Consider the following 12033-nt stretch of genomic DNA (forward strand, 5'->3'; position numbering starts at 1 on the left):
GTGATTTCTATGTATATAAGTATGTATATCGTCGCCTAGCACCCATAGTACAAGCTTTGCTTAGTTTGGGGCTAGGTTGATCTGTGTGAGATGTCCCCTAATATTTATTTATTATTTATTTATTACTAGCGACCCGCCCCGGCTACACAAAACCTTAACAAATTATACCCATAAACCTTCCACAAGGATCACTCCATTAATAGGTGAAAACCGTATGAAAACCCTTCAGTAGTTTTTGTTTATCGCAAACATACAAACAGACAGACACAGACAGACAGACGCGGCGGGGGATTTTGTTTTATAAGGTGTAGACGGTGTAGTGAAGACCTAAACGGGTCGGTAGAATGAGACGGTGTATAAAATACATTTTTGACAAATAAGTGAAATAAATTTAAAAGTGGCAACTGTCTTGGGTAAGACTTGAACTCACGGCTTCTGGAGACGTTTCTGCTTGTTAGAAATTAAATAAGTGAAAGCATATGACTGGCGATGGCGTAATAGTAGTTTCAGGCTATAGAATTTTTGTCCAATATTTCACCGTGTCAATTAAACTAATTTGGGATAAGGAAAAATTAGCAGTTCAGCAAACGCTTATCTGTCAACTAGAATCTGTGATAAAAAAAAATTAAGCACCGTACGTCATGAATAAAAGTACTATTTGAAGATGATTTGCAGAATTTGATCATTCCATTGAGCATACCAGCAATTACGGGTAAATTCACGTAAGGGGAATTTTCAAATAATAAATTTCTATGTATCATAAAGATAGTGCCATTGTTTTATTATTATTACCTTTTTAGTTTATCGCCTTCATTAATATGTCTATCGTTATTATCAGTACGAATAAAACATCATAATCTTCTTGAGTATTTTGTAAAAAATCTAGACGATAGATGCATTAGGCCATACGAGCTCCAATGCATAAATGCTCGTTTTTTACTCTCTCTCTCTCTCTCTAGCTCGTTAGGTATGTTAACTTTGTTATCAATCAAAATAAACTCCGCTTGTTGAGCCATTTAGGGTCCTAGGTAAATTGGTAGTTCAGTACTTCCGCTATGGAATGTCCAATTTAGCTATAACCCTAAATGGCGTAACAATCACAGAGCGTGAGTGTACATAAAAGTTTGCTATAATTTGTCCCTTTACGCAGTTATTTATAAATGTGAGAATACAATCTTTTCCCTTATAAAACCTTAATAAGAATATTCATACACAAGAAATTTAAAAGCTTACCTGTTTAAAAGAAACAAAGCCACTTTTATAATCCCTAGTAATGGTGAGCACTGGAAAGCCAGTCTGCAGCGTCCACGAATCCATGACCACGGCCACGTCGGCGTCGAAGGCGTCTTTCCTCCTAGCGGCGGCGGTGAGGGCGCTCCACAGGTCCCTCTGTTCGGCGTCGCCGTACATTTTGGCGTTTAGGTAATCGGTTATGCCGGCGTTGAAGGCGTCGTCGGTTAGGAAGTGGTTCATCATGCGGAGAATGGCGGAGCCTGGAAAAAGAAAAAAACTTTCGTAAAAAAAATAATTTCCTAACAATGTTATTGTTTACTTTGCCACAATGGATGCGTTCTGCGGTCAGCGGTCAGGTCAAACCCGCATTATGTATGAACAACATTGACAGCAACCTTTGAAGTTGAAGTTTGACCTGACCGCTGCCCGCAGAACGCATCCAGTGTGGCAAATCCTTAATGGATGAGATACTGAAATATAGATGTCTGTCATTTCGATACATATTTTACATTTATTTGGACGTTTAAATACGACAATGGGGCATTCAACGAAATTTTACGCAACGCAATACAAACGCAAATTTTCTAAAGATTTGTAGGTATAGGATTTTATTATGTGACAATGGATGTGAAAAATGCTGAGTAAAGTAATCATCGACGTGAATTATATTACCTAAAAAAAAACAAAAAAAAATTATAACACCTGTATTCATTACCTGTAATGCACAGTTGATGAATAAATGATTCTAAATTATTCTAAATGTATCTAAAAGATTCTAAAATATTCTAAAACATTCTAAAAGATTCTAAATGATTGGAGCAAGCAGAAGGGTTTATGCTAAGGCCGAAACCGAAAGGTGGTAGCCAGAACATTTTTATTCCACGGTATTCATGCACGAAGTGCGTCTACATATACTAATATTTAATACCTTTTCCGTATGAGATCTTGTCAAAAATAGCGCCGATTTCCTCAGGGTTGCCAACCTCCACGGAGATCTGGTGGGAGGAAGTCAGAGCGTCGAGCTTAAATACGCTCTGTACTTCGTTTAAGACGAACACTTCCATCAACTTCCAAGTCTTTTCAACCTGCGAACAGAATAAGATCGGTTAGGTTATATTGAATCGGATATGTTGTCTCCGGATATCGCCGCTATACTAACTTAACCTCGTATCTGAAACACTCATTTGATGACAAAAACTCCCGTATTCCGAATGAAAGAAAAGCGACATTTCCATCAAATGATTGTTGCAGATATGAGGTTGAGTAATTATAGCGACGATATTTGACACTTTGACTGCTCATATTCAAATTTCAAGCATTACAAACTTCTAATGCCTTCGCGGCAAGTATAGTAAATCCATGCTGCATTATTTATAGCAGATCTATGCATATCATATCTCATCTATCATAATTCTTATAATTCCGTATTGTAAATGTAGAAAAACCCTCAAATTAGCCCTCTAAATTTCGAAAATATGGCAAAATAATAATCAAAACAATCAATTTTTTTTTCCGTGTAACCGGGAAAAGGGCAAATTGGTAATATCTCGCCATATGTCATGCATGCGTGTTAAATACGAGTAAACGCCCTCGTGCACTATAATGTGTTTCGGCTCCCACGAAACTATTCCAAATAGGTCACCGTTGTCTTCCCACCTTTTCTGTTCCCATTCAAAATGAAAGGGCGAGCAAATTGTGCATGTGATAAACTGTGGAACAAAAGCGCATCGTTGGGTTAATGGCCATGGCTAACAATGCGCTTTTGTTATTTAAAAGTGCAGAGAGATAAATATAATACATATGTATAACACTGTAACATATTTATTTTCACCTCACTCGCTCGGAAAACCTCAGCTTATAGCGCGAAATCTGCGTGCAAAAGTCTATTTTATCCGCTAGCGTGCAAAAGTCATTTGAATTTCGAACACGATGGATATGTGTGCTTTTCTCTTGTTTATGTTGTTTGGATTTAAGTGTGTTATGTCTTAAAGGGTCTAGCAGGCTAAGCGAACAAGAAGTTTCATGCCATTTCGTGGCACTTTTTCTTTTTTATGTTTCTCTGTTTTGTACAATTTTCTATTTGTGTGTGCTAACGAATAAATTATTTCTTTTCTAATCCATTCTATTCTAAGTGCCCCCAACGACAGATTTGGTCATACTTTCAGGTGGTGTACTGGCAGCTAAGAACACTCGACGCTTAATATCAGTCCTCGATCTTCTTTTGTTTTCGAGTTCTGATTCTCGAACCACTGGTGGGAGATCTCGTCAGCAACTACTGCGGCGACGCGCGCCTTCGCTGTCGTCGGCGAGTTGCTGCTGCCGTAGAGCATGGCGATTTGGGACCTTATCTTCTTGCAATAAAGATCAAATACTCACAGCATCTACAGCCACATATTGCACGTAGGACGCGAACCCCTCATTCAGCCACCAAGCTGGTGTTACCAGATTGAACCACTGGTGGGAGATCACGTCAGCAACTACTGCGGCGACTCGCGTCTTTGATGTTGTCGGCGAGTTGCTGCTCAGCTGTCGTTGAGCATGGCGATTTAGGACCTTATCTTCTTGCAATAAAGATCAAATACTCACAGCATCTACAGCCACATATTCCACGTAAGACGCGAAGCCCTCATTCAGCCAGATGTCGGACCACCACGCCGGCGTCACCAGGTTCCCGAACCACTGGTGGGCGATCTCGTGAGCAACTACTGCGGCGACGCGCGCCTTCGCTGTCGTCGGCGAGTTGCTGCTGTCGTAGAGCATGGCGATTTCTCTGGAATATAATTAGATAAAGATAGTTTATTATTCAAGTAAATAGGCATATTATAATGCGCTTATGAACGTCAAATAGCTACACCGGCTCTAACCCTAAGCCTCTGCTTCGAGAAGATTTAAATCCCCCCTCAGTTAAATACAATTCAAATAAAAATAAAATATTGGAAGAAGGTATCCCAATATGGGACCGGCAAGAAACTCGGCGGGACACATCTTCAAAACATTACATCTTATAATTAACATGCATTACGAGTAAGAAAAAATACAATTTTAATTATTATACCTAGAATTCATGCAATTGCAATTATTGTCATAGGTACCGATTTTTTTCATTTTAAAGGTAATGCCTTTTATCGCAAGGCGGGAAATTCCTCAGGGGCCTAGCCAAGGTGACGATCATTGATACAAAATGAAATTTGAAACTTACATAATGTATGGAAAGAGTCAAGTGACTCTTCGTAGAATCTGAGGGCCTACCGTGAACCACGTCCGATGTGTTGCCTCCCTGTCACACTTACGTACTAATTTTTCACCCTTATGTCGTTACTCTGCCACTGATTCGCACTAAGCGCTATGCATCCAGCTTTATCATGCGAACGGCTAAGGAGTGGAATTCACTTCCTGCAAATCTATTCCCTTAAAACTTGGATCTTTTTAAATCCTAGACTGCATCGGCACTTACCATCAGGTGAGATTGCGGTCAAATGCTTGCCTTTTCGTAATTAAAAAAAAAACAAAAAATTTACAAGTGCGACAGAGAGGCAACACGTCGAACGTGGTTCGCGGTAGGCCCTCTGTTATCTCGATACATATTATCTTTTCGTTTATCGATCTCCGATTGTCAAATCTAGACGCACTTTATTTCAACCAATTCTTAATGAAAGTTGTATGGGAGCCAAGTTCTCATTAATTTGGGAAGTAATGGTTTGCATTAGAAAATAGTAAGGGCCCTAAAGGATAACCTTGGGGTATTCCGCTTGTAGTACAAATAAGAAAATCATTGGTCCTAATATTGTGCCTTGGGGTAATACGGTCCCAGTAAAGCCTGGCCAGGAATATATGATCATTGTCAAGAGGGCATTATAATTCTCATTTATATGGCTACAGTTCAGTATAGTCTAAACAATATTCTTCTTGTTCTTGTAAAGGGATCAAACTTTTTAAACCTAAATTTTTGTCTGCCAATGTTTTGCCACTTCTAACCCTCGGGGTGTGGCCCTCAGGAGATCTTCCTCAGTGCACATCGTTGAGCACAGAGAACACTGTCTCATGTGTCTGAACAATGTGGATTGGCAACTCGTTATTTTGACTTACATACTTTTATTCACCGTAACGCGCTGAATGTCTTTTATTGAAACTAATAAAAACAAAAGATGTATTTCTACACATATATTCACCTATGTACTAGAAAAACGAAAAAAATTAAGACCCAGTTACATGCTACCAACGCTTGTTCATGTCCTTCGCTCGTACACTAAAAAAACATACCAATATCATTCGGAAAAAAAATTTCACACCAAATTAAAATTAACACAATCAAAGAGACTAACAAAAAGTGTTATTGTAACAGTTGTACACATCGTAAACCATAGATTACAGGGGGTGTGACCGAATGGCGACCGAGAAATATTTGCCGATCGCACACAATATGGGAATAGATTGTGTTGTGGTCTATATTGCATTCTGAGTTTCGCCGTGGAACAAGGGACGGGCGGGCAGGGGAACGGACTATTATTTATATTGACATTGATAAACAAATACTGAATGATTGTTAAGTGGATATCCGGAAGTAAATTTATTAATCATGTCATGGATTGAGTTTGTCGTATTGATTAAGATGCAAAAATTAAGATAACCATAGTTATTGTGAAAGTGACTTACCGGCGAAAATGAAAACTTTAAGTAAATAAACAAGTTTGAGAACAAATCAAATTATTTTATTAAATATTTTGATTTGTGTTTTTTAAAGTAGTCACACTACTATATATAAATTAAAAACTGTAATAGATGTCATATATTAAAGAAAAAGTGACGAAGCCCTCCAGTGGTGAAGGCCGGATTCGAACCGGAGTCTTTAGCTATCGCGGCTAACGCCATGAACCCCTAGGCCACCCCGCCACACCCCACACATAGCTAAAGACGCCGGTTCGAATCCGGCCTTCACCACTGGAGGGCTTCGTCACTTTTTCTTTAATATATGACATCTATTACAGTTTTTAATTTAAGTAAATAGTTATTTCAGTTATATAGATACATATATAAAGTTTTTTAATTTATTATTTACATGGAAGATTGACTTAAGCTTAACTTTTTCCCAATTACAATGCCACATGTCTAAAATAGTCGAGCCATGTTACAACTCACTATCTTTAGAATCTCTATCTACTACTGCATACAATTATTTGCAGAAATTAATCATACATATTGTGAATAAAGGCTTATTTCGATTTCAAGACAGTTAAAAACATGACTGATAGCTGTACTACAATGTATGTTGATAATAAAATGTTATAGAAATGGAACTATCCGCTCTATCCCGTCACTTATCCCACACCACCCCAATAAGAGCGGACATGATTATGATGGCTCTCTTAATGAAGGGTCGGCCGCCCTTGTAAGTGCTCTGACAATTCGCGCCCAGCTTGACGTACGTTATATACAGGCACAGTCGCGATGTCACCATATAACTTTGACTATAAATGATTGTAGTAGGTATAACTGGAGAGACCGTAACATCACAAAGGCAACGAAGACTCGCCTCGTAAGATCTCTCGTTTTCCCAGTGTTGGTCTACGGTGCCGAAACGTGGACAGTAAGAGAGAGTGAACGGAAACGCATTGATGCTTTGGAAATGTGGTGCTGGAGAAGGATGCTGCGGATATCGTGGACTCAGCGTCGCACTAATATATCCATTCTCCAGGAACTCAAGGTTACACAACGACTTTCGGCAATCGTTCACTCTCGTATCCTTAGATACTTCGGTCACGTTACGCGCAAGGAAGACGACGCCATAGAGAGGCTTGTTGTCCAGGGCAGAGTGGATGGCACAAGACCCAGATTGCGGCCCTCAATGCGGTGGACCGACCAAGTCAAAGCGCTCACCTTTAAATCTGTGCGTGCGGAATGCAGTAAATAGAGAAGCATGGCGGGAAACTACGAAAAAAGCCGTACAACGACCTCAATGACCACGACTGCTCTGACAAGATTATCCGACTGAGAAGAAGAAGTAGGTATAAACTGTTACTCAAAATCCGCTCTATCCTCTCACTTGTAACACATCACCCCAATAAGAGCGGACATGATAGATGGCTCTCTTAATGAAGTGTCGGCCGCCCTTGTAAGGGCTCTGACTATTCGCGCCCAGCTTGACGTTTGTTAGACAGGGGTTCTATTTGATTTGCAAGATTGACAGTCGTGACGTGGCTCCCATATGACTACTTTTCACAGACAGCTTCGATAACAACATGATAATATTCTGATTCTGATAAAAAAATACAGAGAATTATTATTTTGATTCGTTGATTCGATTTATAAATAACAATATAATAACCGTTACCGAGAATCCGTCATATCAATAGACATATTTGAATGCAGCTTGCCCATTTTTTAAAACAAAATACGTAAGACTTTCTGTTCATAAGCTGCGTTCGCACATCAATATGCCGAAAATGCTTCTTTTATCTTTAGTTCTTATAGCTTGTTTTAATTAAAACATTTTGTCTTGCTTAGTTTTAGACCTAGTTTAAGTAGTAGATAACTTAATTACGTATATGAAGACTTAAGATCTTACTACTGTTTATATAATTTTCCTGGACATCTCCCTCTGGCGTTATATTTAAACTGAATGTTCTTTTCCTTTTGTGCACACATGTTTAGAGTTATGGTCCAAATCTGAACTGCAAGTCATTAATGTAATTTATATAAATGTAACTTGTTTTGTGAGCCAAATAAATAAAATAAAATAAAAATAAATAAATAACTTTTAAAACGTAGTTCAGTTAAAAATGATAAAGGAATCAATTTATAAGTATTTAGGTACTATCTCAGTTCATTCAAACGCAAAGTAGAAGCATAGAAATACGTTCACGTTTCCTCTCGTCCATAATATGGTAATGAAATTACGTAAAGATGAGAAAAGTTCAGAGCGCCGTCCTTGAACTAGATCTTGTTATAAAATTAAATTTATTTAAGACCAACAAGGGAAAGGAAGATGTTATGCGATGGAAAGTTTGTTTCTACACCGACTTCGGATAGGGAGGGTTCGGTTCGCATTAAAGCGGGATTTCACTACCACTGGTGAGAATATCATGAGGCATTAAGTCCGCCATTTGTACTTTTTTATGTGCAATAAAGTTTAATAGTAGTTTATGTGACTGCTACATAATGAAAGGCATTAAAACTCGAGTGTAGGTTTATGAAACGAACGTAGTGAGTTTCATAATAGAATCACACGAGTGTTTTAATGCCTAATTATGTACAGTTACATACACTGCTTTATCTACACACATATTATAAACTTTCTATGATATATTAACTAACCTCATATTACAGCCGACATTGGGGCATAGTTGCTCTCTGGCGGAATTCGCAATTATGAGGTAGCGTCTGCGAAATATCTTTAATGCACATTTTACACGAAACTTTTGCTAGAGTTACTTTAAAAACAACAAAACAAATTATTTTTTACTTACAAACTAATTAAAAGATAAACTGTACGTCAAATGGCGGCAAAGAAAACTTTTTCACGCATGTCACGCATCCGTAGTTTTTTTTTAAATTCAGAGACAAACTAGAGTGGGGGTCTATTGCCATATCGTTCGATACCAACTAACAAGCGAGATTTGTCTAATTTGTATGCAATTGACATTTCATTTCATATCAAATAAAACGTCATTTCGACTGATATTAGAATAGAGGTCAAATCAAATTTCTTTGTTTTTCAGAGATGTTCGAAATTTGAATAAAATAATATTATCGAAATCGATGTTATCATTTAGCAATAATAACATTTTCACAGATAATAAATTTGCTGAAACGAAACAGTTTATTTTAATGTTGGCCATTATTTACGGATTTTGAAGGCATCATAGAGGGTTTATGATATGTGTGTAGATAAAATAAATAATAAATAAATGAAGCATCTAACTTGGGTTTATCGTTTTAATCAAGGACTTACCTGAACGTCAAAAGCCCCCAATTCTCCATAGCACCGGCCTTGAAATCCGGCAACGCAATCATATCAATCTTGGGCAGCGGGAACTTAATCTTATAATAATCCTCCAAGTATCGCAGGATTTTCGGTCCAATCTCCAGGGCATAAGAGGCAGATTGGAGCGCCTCTTTCCGGGCCCAGACGGTGAAGTTGCTGTCACTTTTCTTGCCGAAGTCGGTGACAGCGAACGCGACGAGGTATGTTGACATGGGGAGGGATTCGGCGTAATGGTCCCAGATGTAATCCTTGAGGGATTCGCTGGAAATAAGACGATATTCGGTCAGTTTTGGAATGTAAGCTAATTAAATGAAGAACCTTATGTAGTATTATAATCTCAGATAGATGTCATACTAAAAACCGGCCAAGTGCGAGTCGGACTCACGCACGAAGGGTTACGTAGCATTACCCAAAAACCGACAAAAAAATCACGTTTGCTATATGGGAGCCCCACCTAAATATTTATTTTATTCTGTTTTTAGTATTTGTTGTTATAGCGGCAACAGAAATACATCATCTGTAAAATTTTAACTGTCTAGCTATCACGGTTTATGAGATACAGCCTGGTGACAGACGGACAGACAGATAGACGGACAGCGGAGTCTTAACAATAGAGTCCCGTTTTCACCCTTTGGTCCTCGTGTGGTCCATTTAAGAAACTCACTTCGTTCGTTTCTTAAACCCACACTCGTATTTTAATGCCTTTCATTATGTAGCAGTCACATAAACTACTATTACTTAACTATGGTAAAACCGTCGACTCATTAAGTTAAATTATCAATTATGGTATTCTAATTTCGGTATTCTGCATTCAAATATGGTAATTAGGAATATAGGTAGGATCATGGGCATTCAGATAATAAACTATCAGACCACTGTCTACAGTGGTACAGTCAGGAATGCTTAGCTTAGCTATTAAGCTAATAGTTTTGCCGACTGTACAAGAGATCAATTTTATAATATTGTTCTTCGTTGAGGAATAAATAAAACAATGAAATAAATAAATGTTTAGTGAAGAACTTAACTTCGATAAACATGTCTGTTTTTTAAATTTCGTAGTCACAAAACTTACTAGATTTTATGTTGGACGTAGGTACGGTACAAAATACAAATAGATATTTGTAACATGCAATAAAATATTTTTATCAAGATCGATGGCTCGATTGCACCGTCTGGTTCAAATCAATCAGAATAATCATACCAAATGCATAACTTTTCCGTTTCAAACTGGAAGATATCCAGCAACTATTACAGTTACATCAAAAATACTATATTTAGAAGATGTAGCTAATAAAACATCAAAGGAAGATATAGTTTTCATTGATTTCGGTGATAATAAAATCTTTGCTGTAAATAACTGAGCTAATAATAATAGGCTAATAATAATAATAATAGGCTGTATAATAGGTAAGTATTGTTGATTACAGTGTTATTCAATACAGCAAAGGTGAAATTAACTACATAAAAAAAAGTCATATATTAATATATTCAGTCTGCGCCGGTCCGTCACCGTCAACGCAAGCTCCTGATGACACTACTCGGTACGGAGTGAAACATGTCGAGCGTTTTTCGACTCAAAATACGTGAGTGACCCGTTATTAATATATTTAATATATTTAAAATTAATATAGTTGGTCAAACCAAATTGTCAGTAAATAAGAGAAAAAAAAACTATTCTCATCCTTTTCTTTTGGGTGCTAGTACTAGTGTAAGACAAAGATGATTATCTCTGTTTGAAATGAGACAGTCTTTTGACAAACTATAAAACTTTCATTTGGTCACATAAGCGACGTCTAGTAACAATAAGTAGAAGTAATCCATTTACGCTATCAGTACTTTGCGATAATAATTGATTGATAAATAAAAACAACATAATCGGATAGAAACAAAGTTTTGATAATTATTGTAGGCACTGATCATTCCATTACAAAGCACGAAATACCTACCTAGAGCTAAGCTAACTCTGCAGCGTATTTGATAGCACAGTGAGTTTTAATAAAAAACTTCCTTGAGACACGGACATATTAAATATATTAAAACCCCAGTATGCGCCGGTCCGCCAACGCGAGCTCCCGATAATGCTACTCGGTACGGAGTGAAACATGTCGAGCGTTTGTCGACTTAAAATACGTGAGTGACCCGTGAGACACAGACATTAAACATATTAATAACGGGTCACTCACGTCATCGGGCACGGAGGGCTGCGGCCCGCAGACTGCGCCGGTCCGTCACCGTCGACGCAAGCTCCTGATGACGCTCCTCGGTACGGAGTGAAACATGTCGAGCGTTTTCGACTTAAAATACGTGAGTGACCCGTTATTAATATGTTTAATTTGAGTGACCCGTTTTTAATATATCAAACTTTTAAAATATGGAATACGCTGTAGAGTTAGCTTAGCCTGACTAGTCGCTTACCTACTTAAAAGTTGTCAGACATACAATTTGCCTGGCGTCCTAAATCTTGTTTTAAGTTGGATACCCCTGAGGACTATACTGAGACCTGTCTTGCTGTAATACCTTAAGGGTAACTAAGGTTAATAGAAGGTTAGGTAATATGACGACTAAGGTCGACAATATACGTAATAATACGTATGAAATGTGGCTATAATGTTTACTTTAGTGATAAATGTTATTCTACTCTCACTCTTAAGGCCGTTCCATCGGTTTGCCGCTGTCACTGTCACATTTCGCAAGAAAGAACGGGAAAGATCATGCGCGCCAAGTGTCAATTTTGATCGAATTTTGTCGATTTTTATTTATTTTAAAAACGTTACCTTACAATATCGAAATTCAAAAGCTATGAAATTACTATTTATGTT

The 12033-nt window shown here is 37.8% G+C and overlaps 1 protein-coding gene across 1 annotated transcript in view; it reads right to left on the reverse strand.

Moving 5' to 3' along the window:
• LOC134743411 (uncharacterized) overlaps positions 1–12033 on the reverse strand; it is a 76211-nt gene that overhangs the window by 33185 nt on the left and 30993 nt on the right. Inside the window, exons 7-10 of the mRNA XM_063676801.1 lie at positions 9182–9475; positions 3820–4003; positions 2162–2318; positions 1234–1493 (exon numbers count right to left, since the gene is read on the reverse strand). Of these exons, the coding sequence (XP_063532871.1) occupies positions 1234–1493; positions 2162–2318; positions 3820–4003; positions 9182–9475 (895 nt within the window). The remainder of the gene's footprint in view (positions 1–1233; positions 1494–2161; positions 2319–3819; positions 4004–9181; positions 9476–12033) is intronic.

Source organism: Cydia strobilella, chromosome 8, assembly GCF_947568885.1.
Source record: "Cydia strobilella chromosome 8, ilCydStro3.1, whole genome shotgun sequence".
Lineage (NCBI taxonomy): Eukaryota > Metazoa > Arthropoda > Insecta > Lepidoptera > Tortricidae > Cydia > Cydia strobilella.